General features: G+C 42.5%; 1 protein-coding gene across 3 annotated transcripts in view; it reads left to right on the forward strand.

The window, feature by feature from the left end:
• Positions 1-18,656, forward strand: part of sox6 (SRY-box transcription factor 6) — a 162,337-nt gene that overhangs the window by 32,767 nt on the left and 110,914 nt on the right. For all 3 annotated transcript variants that reach the window (XM_088992398.1, XM_088992397.1, XM_088992399.1), the window contains exons 3-4: positions 2,455-2,505; positions 18,310-18,550. In XM_088992398.1, the coding sequence (XP_088848524.1) occupies positions 2,471-2,505; positions 18,310-18,550 (276 nt within the window). In that variant the 5' untranslated portion in view covers positions 2,455-2,470. The remainder of the gene's footprint in view (positions 1-2,454; positions 2,506-18,309; positions 18,551-18,656) is intronic.

Below are 18,656 nucleotides of genomic sequence, written 5' to 3' on the forward strand. Positions count from 1 at the left end.
TGGAAAAAAAGAGCAGAGCAGGCCCTGGCTATTGCTCTCCCGCCTCCCCAGACACCTTATTGTGAGAAAAGTCTCGGCTGAGCCCTCTGGGCCTTGCAGAGCCACTGGCTCACTAAGTGCTGGCCAGTCTGAAAGGCACGATGTCCTTGGGTCCGCTTTATTCTTTCCATTGTCTCATGAGCCAAGACACCAAGCCAAAAATGCCAATTTATACACATAACGCTTCAACTCATACGTCTGGTGCCATTATTTCTTGTCATATTTATGATGGGGTAAGTGACTGAGTTATTAGAACTAAAATGATGGACTTTCAGCTTCTTAAATGGAATTTTAGTTTTGAGTTTAAAGATCCTGAAAAGCTAATCTGGAGATTTGCTTGTAAATATATGTTTGAATGTAATTGCTAAAAAAGAATGAGAGCTGTGTAGTGCTCAATTTTCTTTTTAAAGAAATTTAGGATTTTATTTTATGTATTTACTTATTTATTTTTACCATTTCATCCATCCATCCATCCAGTATCTGCTGCTTATCCGAGGTCGGGTTGCGGAGGCAGCAGCGGATTCCGAGGTGTTCCCAGGTCAGCTGGGTTTACATAGTCCCTCCAGCGTGTCCTGAGTCATGCTCGGGGTCTTTTGCCAGAGGGGCATGCCCGAGCCACCTCATCTCGCTTCTCTCTATGTGAAGGAGAAGTGGCTCGACTCTGAGCCCCTCCCGGATGACCGAGCTTCTCACCTTATCTCTAAGGCCGGATCTCTAAGAAAGCCCGGACACCCTACGGAGAAAGCTCATTTGGGCCGCTTGTATCTGGGATCTCGTTCTTTGGTTCACGACCCATAGCTCGTAACCATATACAGTAAAGTCTCGTTATATCGATATCGGATATATCGATAGTCCCGGTTATATCGATACTATTTCTATGCACGCACGGAGAAAATTACATGCAAACAGGGTCGGATATATCGATAGTCCCGGTTATATCGATATTTTTTCGGACTCCCTTGAATATCGATATAACGAGACTTTACTGTATGAGGGTTGGCATGGAGATTGACTGGTTAATTGAAAGCTTTGCCTTTTGGCTCAGCTCCTTGTTTACCATGACAGCTCGGTACAAAGTGCATAACAGCAAACGCCGCACCGATCCGCCTGTTGATCTCTCGCTGCCTCCTACTCTCATTGGTGAACAAGACCCCTAACTTAAACTCCTCCACTTTTTCCTAATTTCTTGACCACTGATATGAGTTCCCCTTTTCTCAGCCTTTAAGAACTTTGCTCTTGGGTGATGTTTTATCTTATTTGTGGTTATCCAGGGCAATTGTGAATTACTGAAGTCTGGTACACACATCGGTTTATTTTATTATTATTTTTTTAAATCATTGTGTGTGGTGTGCTTCGATAATCTCGACAGGACACATCACGCGCCCAAGAATGACTTAACAAAAATTGCTCCTCAAAAGAAGACATTGAGTAGTAAAATTACGCTTCATAAAAAGTTATTGCAAGAAAGTTTTACATTATATTCACACATTCTAAAAACAAAATATTTTGAGGAATTTAAAAGCAAAGAAAATTTGACACGCACAGACACACACAAATGAACACAAAATTGTTGTTAGCAGTACTCTTTGTAGTGTGCAAAAATTCAAAGATATATTTATTTTCACTTTATAAGTGCTTTAAGAAATGTATTCGTCATATTCTCTATTCCACTGGTTGAGCAGTGTAATAAAAATAGCTGTGAGATCCAAAATCTCCGAACTGGGATAGCGTTCCGCCACTCTACTTGAAGCACTTAGAAGTGGCAATCCTTTGGAACCAAGCGTAACACAATAAAAGTGTATATTGCGTGCACCGACAGTTGAAAATCATTTTTAGCTACGCATTTCACGTATTTTGTGGAGAAGGCTTCTGAACGACCCCTGCAAGCGGTGACATCATGACCGCATCCTCCTGCCTCATTGACGCTGCACGCCTCATCTCGGGTCCCTTGTGGCCGGCTCCCAGAAGCCGCAGCACCCTCGCCACACATGTGCTGCAGCTGGACCACCGTTTGCTACTCTGAACAAACTAGAGTCGCTCTGGGATTTGCGGTTCGCTTGCTGGATGTTCAAGTATATATCTGTACACAGTTGTGGGAAAGGGCTGTATGGTGAACCTATGATCCGTAGGTTATGTGATGCAAACATATCATCAGGCAATCGGCACAAAACCACGTTGTATGCAAATCTATTCCCCCGATGCAACAAGGTATAATTAATGATGTCAATGTGTAAAAACGAGTGCATGGATGCACAGCCGTACTTTTGTTTTAATTAAAGACATTCTGTATGATAAAGACGAACATGTATGCACTGTGTTATCCTTCTTCCATTCTATTTTTTTTAAAATTTTCTGTTCCTTGGAGATCACCATCGTTTCTGAGTGAAAATGGTTCTCTGTGATTTCTCCCGCCAGAACCCCACACGCTGACATGGAAGGCTTTCTTCGTAGCAGCTTTTTACTGAGGTTAGTTTCTTTTCCGTTGTTGCCATTGAGAATCACAAGTTGTGTTAGGGTGGATGTGAGCTACCAAGGGTTCAATTTCTCCACACAATTTCTCCACACACTAGATTCAGACTTTGTCCCGTGTGTGTGTGCGTGTGCGTGTGTGTATGTGTGTGTGTGTGTGTGTGTGTGTGTGTGTGTGCATGCCCTTGTTTGTGTGTATATTTGAACTATGTTAAACATGGATTGTAACATATTTTTCCAAGCCTTGTGTGATGTGTGTGTCCATGTGGTTGCCGACAGGCATGCTCGCCCTGTTAGCCCTGAGTCAAACTGAAAGCACACACCAACATAAGAGTAAGATGTTGATGGGGTGTCCCCTTTCTTTCCCCTTCACGTCTTAAGGGATCAGCAGATCAGGCTTTCAGGTCTTTACGCCGCATGTTCTCCCCTGTCTGCCCTCCCTAACCCACTTCATCAGGGCCGCTGCGCTGAGGTCTATCATCTTTGCCATGCACTGTTCTTTCCTGTGGTGTTTGCTGTATTCCAACAACCATAAAGCTTTACATTATTTTTTTTATTTATTTTTTGCCTGTGATTCTAATTAAAAAAGTGTGCTGTCGTTAGACACAGAGGAAGTAAATAAGAGAGCATATTTACCATTTGCTTCTGTTCCAAGTCAACCACCTTCTCCAGGCTCCAATGTTGCTCCCTAATTAGGGTTGGCTCATTAGAAGCCACAGCAGCAGCATCTGCTTTTCAAAGCCTCTGTCAGCCAAACTTTACTGAAGCTAATGAATCCTCTTTGATTTCTTTTTCAAAAGGTCACTTATTTGATTAAATTAACAGCATTTCACCCCCTGCTCGGAACAGTGGTGGCCATTTATAAAGAAAGAACAATTTCATTATATTACCCTTGATGGTTTAAACATAATCAAAGGTACACACGCCGAATGGCTTTCATGCCCCAACATTGATAGTTTTCATCAAATCAATACAGTACAATCATTTTTTAGCACACCAAATGAAATGTAGCTAAGACAGAACACAAATTGGGACCAAACACTCTCTGGCCACTTTGTAGGACTCATGAGTTGTTTATGTCAATGTATTACTGCCCCTCTTTAAAATACAGAGTATCTTTTATTTTCCAGGCACTGCAAGTTAATCTATGAGATGAATCTGTTCTGACTTGACAGGAGTTATTCAGGCAGACACGAGGCTATGTTGTGTGGAGCCAGCATGACTACACCCACTTCCATTTCTTCTGAGTAATGCTGCAACGTGGATCGCAGTGTTTAGAACTCTTCGAACTAATTGTCCAGTGATAGTGCTCTTGAAGAGACAATTGTGAAATGTAATGGGGGTCCTGACTTTTTCCTTTTATCTCATAGCGAGACACAGCGATTATTCAAAGTCAACATATTATTCTAGCTAATCTACATCCTTCTCCGTTAAAGGAGAAGCGACAGAAAAGAATATTGCATGCACTGGCGGGGGATTAGACAACAATCAGGCCACGATTAAAGGCAGCTTTTGCTACGGGGTTAACTTCTTTGCTTGGATTGCACTTTGCTTGGATTGCACTTCAGTGCACAACAGTGTGTCCTGAACTGAGCTCCATGCTTTGGTGTGCGTGCGATCAGGGGGAACAAAAAAGATAGAGGTGCAGGGATGTGGCATTTAAAACATTCCTTAAGTGAAAAATCCCAGCATCTTTTCTGAAGGAACCGAATTAGGTCAAAGGAAGCTTTGTGGGTACTCATCTCGGCAGCGTAATTCATTTGATGATTGGGTAAAGTTTGTTTCTTAAACATGGAAAGTCATCATGTTGACTCCAAGTGAATCATTTTGTGCCAAACTGAACCTAGTTCCATTCTGAAAAAATAAATAAAAGTCAAGAGATCGCAGGGAGGAATCCAAACTGCCCACTAAAGCAGAGTGTGATTAAACCACTGTCAATCAGATTAGATTTTTCTGTTCTCATAAACAAAGTGACATCACAAGACCATGATTCAGTTTTCTCTTTAGAAGCATTTTCTATACTCTGGTTGGGTGTACAGTCATTTAGTGAAAACAGTGAAAGAGTGAAGGAAGACTAACAGAGATATGAACAGACAGAGAGGAAGAGAGGGAGAGAGAGAGAGAGAGAGAGAGAGAGAGAGAGAGAGAGAGAGAGAGAGAGAGAGAGAGAGAGAGAGAGAGAGAAAAAGAAGGGAAGCAAAGAGAGCAAGGAAAGGAAGGAAAGAGATGTCTTCAGTGTCCGTCTACTCCCTGTAGGCTGCATCCCTCAAATCCCCCCATCCCATTGCTTCTCTGCCATTATTTGATGTAATGAAAGGAGAAAGTGTGTAACTCTGAGATTGTTAATTAATTTAGTCTAACAAGATGAAGATAAATGAAACACACTGAAGGTTGACTAGGCTAAGGGCCCCACTTAGCATTCCTTCTGCTCTCCAACACTGTCTCTCTCAGCGACTCACAATTGCGCAGCGCTAATAGTGAAGCTTTGTCCTTGTTACTGTCACGTTTTGCGAGGTGGTGATGGCGGGTTCGGATCCCAAAAAGCAGGCAGGAGGGAGCAGGAGGTTGTTTGACAAATTGTATTAAAATAAAGTCAGCAGGAACAAAATGTAAAACATCAAAATGATATGAATGGAAAAAATACAAAGTAGCAAAAGAAGACCAAAAGTAAAAGCCCGCCAAGGTTAAACAAACACGTACACGATGCATGCTGCAACCAAGCAGCAAACAAACAATGAATCGGCACCGGATGGTCGTGCCAGGTGTCCTTTTAAGTGTCATTGATTATAACGACCAGCACCTGCGAGGCTGCCGGCAGGGCTGACGTCGCTACCCGCTGGTCACCAATCTGATCGGGACGACCAGCACCTGCGCAGGTGCAGGCGGGGCCGACAGCGCCCCCCGTTGGTCGCCAACCAGATCATGACAGTACCCCCCCTTCAAGGGGCTGCTTCCAGAAGTCCCAACAGTCTCCCAAAAGGTCCACTCGCCAGGGAACGGTCGGTGGAGAGGGCAACCGCTGCCTCTCCAGCATACGACGGGCGGCGGCCTGATGGGAACGGGACTCGGCCTGGGGTGGACGAAGCCGCGGCACGGATCGTCGTGGACGTGAGTGCGATCCCACTCACACGTTCACGCGACGGCGCATGGCTATGCGTGGACGTCGAACTGCCAGGCGCAGAATGGCACCCCGTACGGCCGTATGGGACCAGGTCTTGTCCGGACGCCGACGTGGGCGTGAACTGCCCGGCTCCGGGGGAACGAGACCAGTCCAGAGCCGCTCCGGGATCCAGCGGTGAGTGGGGTCTCGGACTGACGTTGACGCGGACGTTGCACGGCTCGTCGTGGCTGAGACTCAATTCGTCATGCACGACGACAGCGTGGCTGGACGTGGGCGTGCAATGCCAGTCACCCAGTTTCACCCTGGACGGCCACCTGAAAGGAGGTCTCGGCCGGACGTTTACGTGGACGTTGCGGCTCGTCGAGTGACGCAATTCAAACTCGACGAGGCTTGCGCTAACGTGGACGTAGCATTGCCAGGCACAGGGTGGAAATGAGACGGGTCCGATGTACCTGCGGGATCCGATGGTAGGCCGATTCATTCTGTCACGTTTTGCGAGGTGGTGATGGCGGGTTCGGATCCCAAAAAGCAGGCAGGAGGGAGCAGGAGGTTGTTTGACAAATTGTATTAAAATAAAGTCAGCAGGAACAAAATGTAAAACATCAAAATGATATGAATGGAAAAAAATACAAAGTAGCAAAAGAAGACCAAAAGTAAAAGCCCGCCAAGGTTAAACAAACACGTACACGATGCATGCTGCAACCAAGCAGCAAACAAACAATGAATCGGCACCGGATGATCGTGCCAGGTGTCCTTTTAAGTGTCATTGATTATAACGACCAGCACCTGCGAGGCTGCCGGCAGGGCTGACGTCGCTACCCGCTGGTCACCAATCTGATCGGGACGACCAGCACCTGCGCAGGTGCAGGCGGGGCCGACAGCGCCCCCCGTTGGTCGCCAACCAGATCATGACAGTTACAACTCTCACCCACACGCAGTGGATCTAGAAAGTCTACACACCCCTGTTAAAACAGCAAGTTTTTGTGCTTTGAATAAAATGTAACCATTTTCAGATTATTTCCACCACAAGAGTAACCAATTATTGGTGCCGTTCATTAAAAAAATACAAATAAAAATAGCATAATCTTATTTCACCCATGGCGTGGCTGCTGGATGAGATTCAGCACCGGTTACCATTTAAATGCTCTCAAATTAACTCCAAATAAAGTTCAGGTGTTCTAGTAGGCTTTTCATGTTTTGTGATGGCATTCATTTGGTCAATCATTTGAACAGGTTTGTGTTATTGTCAAACGTATCTTTTGAAATTATGACTTCAAAGTCCAAGTTAACTTAAAAGCAGCGTCGTTAAAAGCACCTTTTCCCATATGAATTTGGAATATTTTTGTATTTTTTTTAAATTCATTGTCGATAAGACTTGCCACCTTATCTCATGGCCCGAACATATGAAAAATATGGAACATTGTTGTCATGTGTTCCAAACAAAAGTTCTGAAAGCTCAACTTTGCTGTTTTGGCCCACTTGGCAGCCTCCCAAATACAGTATTCATCTTCCTCATCAATTTTGGCGAAACGTCGTGTGGTGATCTGACTATATTTTCTCCACTTGATGATGACTGCCATGGCATATTTAATGCCCTGAAAATTCTCTTAACTGACTGATTCCTTTAAACAATAAGTATAAATAATTAATATCTTGGTCTCGGTTTATCTTATATTGTGAACTTGACAATTTAACAGGGGTGTGTAGACTTGTGTGTGTGTGTGTGTGTGTGTTTAGAAATATATAGCCATTTATCTTTGTCTTTATTCCTGAAATGGGTTTGACCAGATTCCCAATGGGGTGTAGATCAGCAATTATCTAATGCACTCATGTTGACATGTTCAATAAAACTCAACTGACATGCCCGATTAGTAGATTAGTCATTTGACTTCTTTAGTGCATGTGCAGAACCACTTGTCAAATGTAACAATATGTGATTTTGTCAGGCACTCATCGAGACAACCATTTTACAACAGTTTGCATGTGCTCCCCAAATCGGTGATGTAAATGAGTATTCTGTCAAAAGATAGCTCCACACTTCGGCATCAAATGTAGAGGTTTTTCTCTGTAAAGGCTGGCCATTGACATCCATGAGATTATCTGCAGTCTATCTGGGGTCTTACTCTCTGAGCGGATTCATTGTGGAGGGTCTTCATGACAGCACAGGCCAATCATTGTCACTCCCATTCCTCACTCCCATTGTTTTCAAGTCCTTAACAATGGATTGTTTATTGTATGGAAAGCATCAGGACAACTATATCTTCTTTTTTGTGAGACCGTCGCTTCAAAGTGCGATAGTTGATAATGGGCCTCATTATTGTTATTCTTACTTACGGCCTCAGGAAAAACAGCGACGCATCACGGTTTACTCAAAGGTCCACCATGTGAGCAAGTGTTCTTGTTTGTGACTTAAAATGTATAATTTTTTTTTGACAACAATTTGGGATGTAGGCCAATTAGACTCTTCAGTGCAAGGTGTTAATCAAGATCACTGCTGGACCGGGGAGCGCACATGTCTTTATGTCCCCATAGGACAATAGAGAATGAACCAAATTAAAAATGATTTGTCTGTTCCCATTTTTTCTTCTGGATTCAAGGCAGATATTTTACATTAGAGGTTAATCGCCATGTAGTGAAAGGCCATTTGATTGTTATGCCTGTCACTATATGTTGTTGGCTTTGCCAGCCGGACAATAAACGAATGCTTGTCAGACTGATTCAGTCAAATTTGACAATTTCCCTTGTCAATCACGATAATCTCTCGTGGACTGCTCATTCGCTCTATTGGGGAATAATACCGACAAATATCCCAAAGAAAACAAATATGCAAGAATAACTCTAACTAGCTCAACAGTAATCTCAGTACATGTAAGTTTTGTGCAGCATTTTTGTCCAAACTCCAAAATGGTCCTATGACTGTTTTCCTCACCAATTTCAGAGAAGCTGAGCACAAAAATGCAACATAGATAGAAAGTGTGTCACTGCAGTTTGTATCGAGCTCAGGCTACATCGCAGATCTATGTTGAGCTCGTATAAATCAGACATCAACGGTATCAGAAAAGGACCTCCCATAAATCGCCATTTGTAGTTGTTGCTGAATTATTGACTCAAGTGCTTTAACTCGCCAACAATGCCATTATGACATTTTTCAGCCACCACCATTTTAACTTAAAAATCTGCTCATGATATCATTTCTAATGGCCTTTGCTTTGGAACAGCTTTCTCAAGCCATACTAAAAATGAAGGGGAGTTGCTTCTCTGAACGTGAACTCTCCCCAGCTATAATGAGCTACCGAGGAACAGAATCTGTTTCTCTTTGAGTTTTATGTCCCTTATTACAGCTGCAATACGTCTGCTCGCATTAAGCTAATTTATGGCTGAGGTCAGCGCAACAGCAGTGGAGGTTAATGAATTTGATATTACTAATTAAATGTTACTGAAGGATGAATATGAGTCCTGTGGTCGGGCGGCAATAGCAGGGGAAGGTGGTGATGAGCAGAATGGGACGAAGGACTTTTTTTTTTTTTACACCTTCACTTTGCTCCTGTCAGACAATGAGCAAAACCTGAGATGCGATTGGGAAGGCGGCCGAGTAGTGGAGGTGAAGTGGAGGACAGACGCGGTGCTCTGAAATATACTCCTTATTAAATGCTGTAAAGATCGTTTTTTATTTTCTTTGAATGGACATGGCTATACAGGATTTGAGGTACGATGCGTTGAGGCAAGGTGTATTCTTTGACTGAAAACAAAGATTTTTCGGGTACTGTGCAATATTGAGCAATTAATAAATTCTGACAATTCAGAAATTCATAGAAATATCAACAAACTATCTTTAATTTCTACTAGATGAAACTGCATCATAAAAATCAAATTTTTATATATATCCATGAGCAATTTTATATATATCCATGAGCAATTTTATATATATAAATACAATATATATATATATATATATATATATATATATATATATATATATATATATATATATATATATATATATATATATATGTATATTTATATATATAATCTGGTATTGCTCATGGTGGATCATAATAAATATGTAATTACAAGCTTTACTTTTCATACTTGGTGAAATAGCAGATATTATGTGTGAGAGCCTGAGCATTCAATTTTGATTTCAATTATCATGTTAGTTTAGTGATTAGACTTTAGTCCTCCAGGAATCAGACCTCTCAGCTCCACTCTATTCCACTTCCCCTGCAATCACATCCCCTTGATGAATTGCGCATATAATTACAGAGGTTATTGAATATGCAGATCACTGCTGACTCTTCTTGTGTGGTTCGTATTGCATCAACTGTAACTACATCAAACAAGGCATCTGTCGGGGTGGGAGGTGAAAAATCACACTAATAATGAGAAGGACCCTCTGTCTACCCAAATACGGTATCATTACAACGTTAAGACTCATTGGCGTGACTGCATTTTTGTGTGCTGTTGGACAAGAGTCAGGTCAAAGCAGAGACTTGGCACCATGCAATCAGGTGTGCCATGCAAAGCAGTCAGAGTGGCCGGCCAGCCTGTGCCCAAGGTGTTTATGAATCTGTCCAACATGAGGCATTTCTTCCGCGTTACACAGTGTGTTGCTGCCATGGTCTTACAGCTTTCGCTGTGATGCAATTCTCAGGAGCGGCTAGAGCAGCACTTTGCAAGCAGGCACACCCATGAGAGGGGTGGTGGGTATTCTAAACCTGATAATTTCCTGAAAGCTTTTGGCATGTCATCATGACAGTTTTAACAAATTAGACAAAACAGTGCCGCCCCGTTTATTAAGGTAGATATTGCAAACCTTTTACATTTTTTAAAAGACTTAACCATTGTTTAGGTATTTGTTACATGCTTAAGAATGTGTGAAAGATGCAGCTGTTGCCCACACTTGAGTAGAAAGCAAATAGATAGACACATGGTTCAGGCTTGTGTGTGATGGTGCAGAGGAAAAAAAAAAAAAAACACGGTCAAACAAGTTGAAGCCCTATCCCCTTATCAAATATTTGTCTGGCCTTCAATCTTTATTTGCCTTCTGTTTGGCGCGTGTTTCTTCAAAAAGATTGATTATGGCCACTACGGTATTTTGACCATGGCATTGGTTATTTTGGACTAACTTTGCATATTCAACGGTCATTGTTTAAAGCGGTTTAAAAAAAGTATTTTCCAGGACAGAAATAAAATGGACACGCAAGCTATATTTTGATCTCTGCTGCTTCAAGGGAATACTTGACAATAGTCTTCTTTGTCTAAATGAGGCTCAAATTAAGGAATAGACTTTGACATGACTAGATTATTTCCTCGCCCGCGGGCCCAAAGAGTGGAGCGAAGGCAACTACAGCTATGCATTCGTGCTGTGCTGAACTGAGGCTGAGCATAATGATTGCAGTGACATGGAACCACAACAGAAGTGGCCAGGGATCACAGGCTCTATGCATCCTGCCCAAACGCTAACAAACGGTGCTGCAGCACACTTGTGGCTTTCTCACGAAAGTAATTGTCTTAATTATTTCTGTTCTATACCTGCCCCCGTGATTTACAGTGTTTACTGAAAAGCAAGCCGTTTAAAGGTATTGGGCGTATCTTGTCCACTTGTCCAAATGGTCCCCATAGAGGAATGGTTTTTAACAGTGTTAGAGGGATTGAACCCAACCAGTTTGTATGCTCATTTACCAAACAATTCATAAGTGAAAAACAACATTTTGGTACAAATCCAAGACTTATTTTTTTTTCCTCCAAGTTTTTCAAATACAATATATATGTATATAAAGTTTTTCCAAATACAAGGCGCGCCACATTATAAGGCGCTACAGTAGAGGCTATGGTTACGCACCAGTTCTTCTACAGGAGGAAATTGAGTCGGTGGCTGCTGCCAGTAGCAGCGAAACCTGCTGTGGCTCAATATTAGTTCACATATTAGGCGCACCTGCGTATAAGGCGCGTGGTCATCTTTTGAGGAAAATGAAAGCTTTTGGGCAAGACTTACACGCCGGAAAATACGGTAATTTGTTTTAATTTTTACGACCTACTATCATGACAGTGACACGTAGACTACTGAACTAAATTTCCTGCAGCACTGATTGGACAAGCAATATAATATGATCATCGACAGCCAGTGATGCGATCAAATATTTTAGTGGCATTTTATTACTTCTTGTTTGTATTATTTTTGCATGCCATCAGAGGTGCAAAAAAGGGTTGGGTTTGTTAATTTTGGAGTTAGTGTCTGACACACCATTGGGAAGCCCTGTTTGGGAGATTACGAAATCCCGATGTCATTGTAGTATCTGTATTTCTGTCATTGAAATGAACCAAGGCAGCCATCTCTCGAGGGGCCTCCTACTCGCCATCAGCCGGGAACAGTTTGTCAATGAAGACTTTGTGGAGGACTACCATTGCAGTTTCTGAAGCAGTGCCAGTGTTTTGTCATTGATAAGGGCCGGTGTCAGTTGTTTTTTGGGGCCCCATTTCTGAGAACAAGGCCCTGACTGTACAGGTGTGTATTCTATATTGCTGGAAACATGCAGAGGGCAGATTAACAATAGTCGTAGCCAGTGGTGTTGTGGTAAGAAAAATATCCACTTTTACTCCGTATGTCCCCAAAATGTTTATTTATTGCAACAACATCTCTGTTTATCTATCTAAACCAATAACAAATACAACAACCAGAACAAATGAATCTCCTTCGATGAAGTGACAGAATGTGCAATAAAACCTTGTTTCCACCTGTTGCTAATTATGCATCCAACAAAATAATTCAAGGTTTCCTGCAAGTAGTTCACCTTGTGTTAAATTAAATAGACTCCCTTTAACCACTGCATTCATGCTAGTCATACTCTCGAACACATTTTCATTTGCTGGCGTGCCACAAGGTTTTCCAAAAGTAAAATGGGTACATCGGCTCAAAAAAGGTTGGGAAACAAAAGTTGTCAGACAGAAGGTTTGTGGCAAACTGGTGAGACATTTTGTGTTTCGATCAGTGCCCAGTTCCCTTGAGTGCTCAAAACAGTTTTCTGTTCAGCCATGACTGTCAGCCCCTTGATTTTTACGGCCAGCATGTTTCACATTCATTTACTCAACTTTTCTCTGTACTGACCCATGAATCTCAGCACTGGTTAAAAACCACTTCATTCATGTCTTCTGTCAACCAAATTTTGGGGCAATTAGGAGGATCAGTGGGTAGACCTCTTCTCTTTTATCAGTTGTCAATCACTTGAGGTAAATTTTAACCACCTCCAAACAGAGCTTCATCTTGTCCTTAGCATTTGCTCCACTTCTTTCCTGTCGAACCTGTCAAAACTCCACACACTGTTGACCATGCTTTCTATTCAGTGTGGGCAAATTAATTGGTTTCTGTGGCTTACATCAGCAATCAGTGTCAGTTTCTCAAAAAAAAATACGTCTTAATCATAAATGTTTGAGGAGTGGCTTGCCTGATATTTCTTTTTCATGGCTTTCTGGTAGAGCAAATGAATTACTCCTGTTTTGATTTTCCAATTGACGTGTTAAATAAAATTTGGCTACTCCACCCCCAACCACTATCCCATCTCAGACACGGCCTCCAAAGTGGAAAAAAAATTGAGAACGGGCACATTTTACAATGAGTTATCCTCCACTAAGAAGTTTAGGTTCCAGAGCACCTCCGCAATAAACAGACTTTGTTATGCTCCTTAAGCATGTTTTATAGCACTAGCATTAAGCTAAGAAGATCTGAGGTATCTCAATGAACATAAACCGACACTGTCTCGGGGAGGCCATGGCGGGCACATCACAAAAAGCAGCTTAATGGCTATTTAACTACAGTAATATGATGTGACAAAAACTGTTTAATTATTTGCCATTTTTCTTTAATTATGTAATTACTTTGATTTTGGGGGTGAAGGCTGGAACTGATTAATGGCATTTCCATTCATTTCAATGGGAAACAATAATTTGAGATATAAGATTTTAAGTTATGCGTGTGGTTGTGGAACACATTTGGATCTCAAGGCAGTACTGCACTTTTGGGAGTCCCGTTACAAATGCTCTTGTTACTTGACCATGCCTGGTAGGGACTGGGGCACTGTGCGTTCACGGTGCAGATTTCCGCTCCATTGGCAATTACACAAAACTCACTCACTGGGTCACGGATGACCTCATGGTGGTAAGATAGTTCCTCCTTCAAAATATCTTCATGTCATTGAACATTTGTTTGTTTTATTCACCCAAATGACCCACTTTTTTTGTTTCCCGTCTTCCGAATCATATTCGTGTTTTGAAGCCCCCTTGAAAACAAATGTGGTTCTCCTTGGGTGCATGGGATGGCTCTGCCAATCCTTGGCACTCCACTTCACTCCTCAACTCACTTCTCTCGCAACTGTATGAGATGTTACGCTAAATTTGTTGAAAGGCAGCCATTTGAAGCAAACTTTGCAGAGCACAGAATAAGTTATCTTTTCGAAATGACAGAGTGGACATGGCTTGAATGGCGCTTTGTTTACGGTTGTACAAAAAAGGGGCCCGCTCTATATTTCATCTGTCACCGTTGCCTTTCTTTCCCTCAACAATGCCTGATTGTTGCCATGAAAATTTCACGTTTCGCAAACAGGAGATTTCTGTATTATTATGCTGCTGCCAAATTCCGATCTCTGTTTTCCTTCTGTTCACAAAGGGCTCATAACTTACTGTCAACCGTGGAAAGCAACAAAGCTCCACTGTTGCTCGGTAAATGGGTTTGTGTTGGTGGATGGCCTGACTTGCTTTGAGGTTTGCTTAAGTGCGGCAGCAACACAAGACCCTTTCGGAACCCCAGCGCCCAGCAGGTTTAGTGAAAAATAAATGGAAGGAAGAAAGACAGAGATTAAGAAAGAGGGCAGATCTTTGAAAGCTTTTCTTGTCCCTGTCTTTCGTTTTTCGCAAAACGCTTAAGTTTTTATAGCTAAACATTGTACAGTCAATGCACAAGGTGAACTTGTATGTATCCCGAGGAACTGAGAGTTGTGCCATCCAACTCACAGACAGTTTCATGGATCACAAATGGGGCCACGGGCACACGGGAGGAGGTAGGGGCGGGGAGAGGAGGGTGTGGAGCGATTTAGTGTGTGAGTGCTCATCGACCCCTCCTGAGGAGTCAGACAGGAACACTTAAGCACTCTCACACCTGTGTGTGGCTTTGCCTCGCACGGCGCAAGGACACCAACCACACAGCCAGGGCAGCCGCACAAGTGTTTAAAGTGAGCAACAAGGCGCTTCGTCTGGCAGCATACTATTGCAAATAATTTATCCTGCAAAATAATTATCAATACACGGCTTGATTTGTAAAGTGCACACTTCAGGTGGCTAGCATAATTTGCTCAGGCCGGCTGTCGTTTAGGTTGCAGCGATGTGGTAACGGTGGCCATGTCTAATAGAGAGGCTATCAGGAGAGAGTGTGAAGTGGGGATGAAGTACGCATGTAATTGAGTTGACTTTTTTTGCAGAGGAAGGTCAAGAATAATGGAAGAATGAACAATTTTACCAAATTAATTTGGACAACCCTCCAGCCACTTCAGCGCAGTAGATAGAAAAATCTGGATCTTCCTGACCAATTACTTGATTTGAATACCATTATATTTAATTACATTGTCAACACAGGTATATTCCAACAGACTGCTGCGAAAACAACTAAATATATTTTTTCGAAGCTCCCCTGTTGGAATTCCACTGCACTTCAAAATGTGTGCACGTCTGCCAATCGGCGAATGTGCGGTTTACAGCCTTTTATTACGAGTTGATTATGTACCCAGAAAGCTGGCGGCTGCACAGCATGGCACAATCACAATGGAGGGTGATAATTTAATTGTGCTAAACGGTGGCTTCCGTGTCAATGCTCTTCCAGCTGGGAGCTGTCAGGTAGTAATATCTCATTATGGCAGGTGAATAACCCTGAGGAATTCTACCATGACACCTGTTAGAACAGAAAGAGGCCCTGAAGGCAAACGAGCAGATGATTTTGCTCAAGTCACGCACTCCAACACATTCGCATGTGCGCACCTCTTTAAATTCCTAAATTAATCAGCTCATCGGCTGTATTCCAATTGTTTATACAACTCTGCATTGTATTTTCTTTACATGGTAATTCACATAATTAAATATTAACATGGCGGTCCTTGTTAGAGATGAATGGCTTGAAGACTACATTGTACACTAAAACTGACGTATATATATATATATATATATATATATCTCATCTCATCTAATTTTCCGTACCGCTTATTCCTCATTAGGGTCGCGGGGGTTGCTGGAGCCTATCTCAGCTGTCTTCGGACATGAGGCGGGGGACACCCCGAATTGGTTGCCAGCCAATCACAGGGCACACAAAGACATACAACAGTCACTCTCACACTCACACCTAGGGACAATTTGGAGTGGTCAATCTGCCTGCCATGCATGTTTTTTGAGTGTGGGAGGAAACCGGAGGACCCGGAGAAAACCCACGCGGGTCCGGGGAGAACATGCAAACTCCACACAGGGAGGCCGGACCGGGACGCGAACCGGCGAACTCTGCATTGTGAAGCTGGTGTGCTAACCATTCGACTACCGGGCCGCCCATTAAATGTATATATATATATATATATATATATATATATATATATATATATATATATATATATATATATATATATATATATATATATATATATATATATATATATATATATATAAAGTCAGTCACTTGGGCTTTGTCTTGGCAAAGCGGGCAAGAAAGTGGGAAAGAAAAGCAGCACTTCATAGACTTATTGATTTGTTTGGCTTGTTAGCTGGCCATCGTCGTCATGGCAAAATCAAGCATGAGGGATGGCAAGCCTGTCAAGGATTTAGGAAGTTGAAGCTCACCACATTTTTTTCTTTCTTTTTACCATATAAAGGCAGAGCATGGAGCTTGTTTTTTGAAAGAAATTGACTGAGGTTAAGTCTCGCCAAAAGTTCGAGAATATACAGACATGTCTGTTTTGTTTGCAATGGAGACCAAGCTTGTAAAAAGTGTGATTTCTTTTGGAGAAGTTGATTCATTAATATGTACACCCACACTGAAATGAATACAATTTATTTTCTCCTCATAAATTGCTTTCATTGTGTCAACGTTGATCCGCTGCTGCGAAAAGCCTTTAGATCACGTTGCTGTGTGATCCCCGCTCCAGTATGAGAAATAAAATGCCATACTTGCGATTAGATATTTTCAAACAAATATTTCCCCTTTCAATGATATTAGGTGGTATTGTATGAGGCATGTCAGCAGAGGGTGCGGGGCTGAGGCAGCTTTCCCCACTCTTTAGCTGCCTTAGCAGCGAACCTACTTGCGCTTCCAATAAATTATTAACTGTTGCTGACAAATACTGTTATGGAGCCTGCCGCAGATCTGTTGCATTCTTTAACAAGATTGCTGTAGACACATGTTACAGGAGGATGGAGTCTCCATCGCTCTCCCTCCATCCCCTTGTCTTGCTCACGCCTTGGCGGTTTGACTCATGGCTGGAGACTCAAGTAAAAGTGCCTGGGAGACTGAATATTTTAGTGGTAAAATAATGCCACTTGATTTACTGTGTCATACAAAAGCAGTGCTTTGTTTCACTCTCACACTCCATTGAGGACAAGGCGTTCGTTGCACTCCAGGCTCGGGATTTTTCGGCGCATTAATAAAAAAATACGTCAGAATATGAGCGCTTGAGCGTCCCCCTGTGCTCACACGTGCGTGCGCATAGCTTCCCCATCAAACTCGCATTTCTCATTCCTCGATTACGATTGTAACGTACATTCTGAGTTTTCCTTAGATTTGGGGATTATCAAGAAAAAAGATATTTACTGGTTGATTACAATTGAAGGCCGAGTCTCACGACACAAAGGAGGAAACACATTCCGACACACTAATGGACTGAAGCATTGACAGACAGACAGGTTACAGCCAGCTACCTGACTTAGTGGACTTGTTTGTTCAGCCGCTGAGACGCATGACATGAATTTAGGCCAACTTTGTTTGGGCCCATTCCCTGCTCAGACTGATCTGTCAGTGTAGCAATGTGTGCATGTGAATGTGCAATACTTGAAGAGACAAGTGGATGTTTGTCAGCCACCTAGACTGGCCATTTGAAGTAGTTCAAAACACACCCAGGTCACTGTTCACAAAATAAAAATCATGAATGAAATTATAGCATGAAGCTTAGCGGCGGGATCAAACGTATCCTATTATGTTAACAAATTGGCAATACCATTTATTTTGCATTGATCCCCGAGGAGTTAAACTGAACAAACGCATCATTAACAAGGTAGATTTTTATATATATTTTCATAAATGCAAAAAAGTTACATTATTTATAATTTTAATTTAGTTCCTGGCTTATCGCCCCGCTGTCTGGCTGACCCGCTGCCTAAGTAACTTGGGGTTTGGCCCAGGCCCCAAGCAGGCACTGTTCCAGGCCGAGATCAAGCCATCCATCTGCATTAAACAAAACATTAGGGACCCCTCGGCCTGCCCGAGACCCCTCAGGCAGTCAGGTTGAACGTTGTAGCACAGGTGCATGTTTTGTAAAGTAGTTTTTAATGCCCAAAAGCCACTTCTGCTGCTTTATTAAAGCCCTGAGGAAACACTACATTTTTGTGCATCACTTGTGGTTATTCCCTTTGCATTAATAAAGTGTCCTTTTGTCGCTCTACAGCAGAGTCATGTCTTCCAAGCAAGCCACGTCTCCTTTTGCCTCTGTGGTTGATGGAGATGATGCCATGAGCCAGGATCACTTGTCTTGGGAAAAAGAGGAGATGACTGAGGCCCACTGCACACCGCAGCTGCCGCTGCACAATCTGCTCCATGGAAAAACCCATCCAGATGAAATTCAGCCGCTAAGTAGTGTGCCTCCAGAGAGTGACTGGGACAGCTTGGTGTCTGCCCAACAGCGCATGGTGAGACACAATACAAAATATAAAATTGTACCCGCACCGAGATAAACGGAGAAAGAAAAGAACACTTGAATGGAAAATAAGTATATGTTTTCTTTTCCTGCTGCAA

This window comes from Hippocampus bargibanti, linkage group LG03 (genome assembly GCF_051943395.1).
Source record: "Hippocampus bargibanti isolate YZ-2025 linkage group LG03, ASM5194339v1, whole genome shotgun sequence".
Classification (NCBI taxonomy): domain Eukaryota; kingdom Metazoa; phylum Chordata; class Actinopteri; order Syngnathiformes; family Syngnathidae; genus Hippocampus; species Hippocampus bargibanti.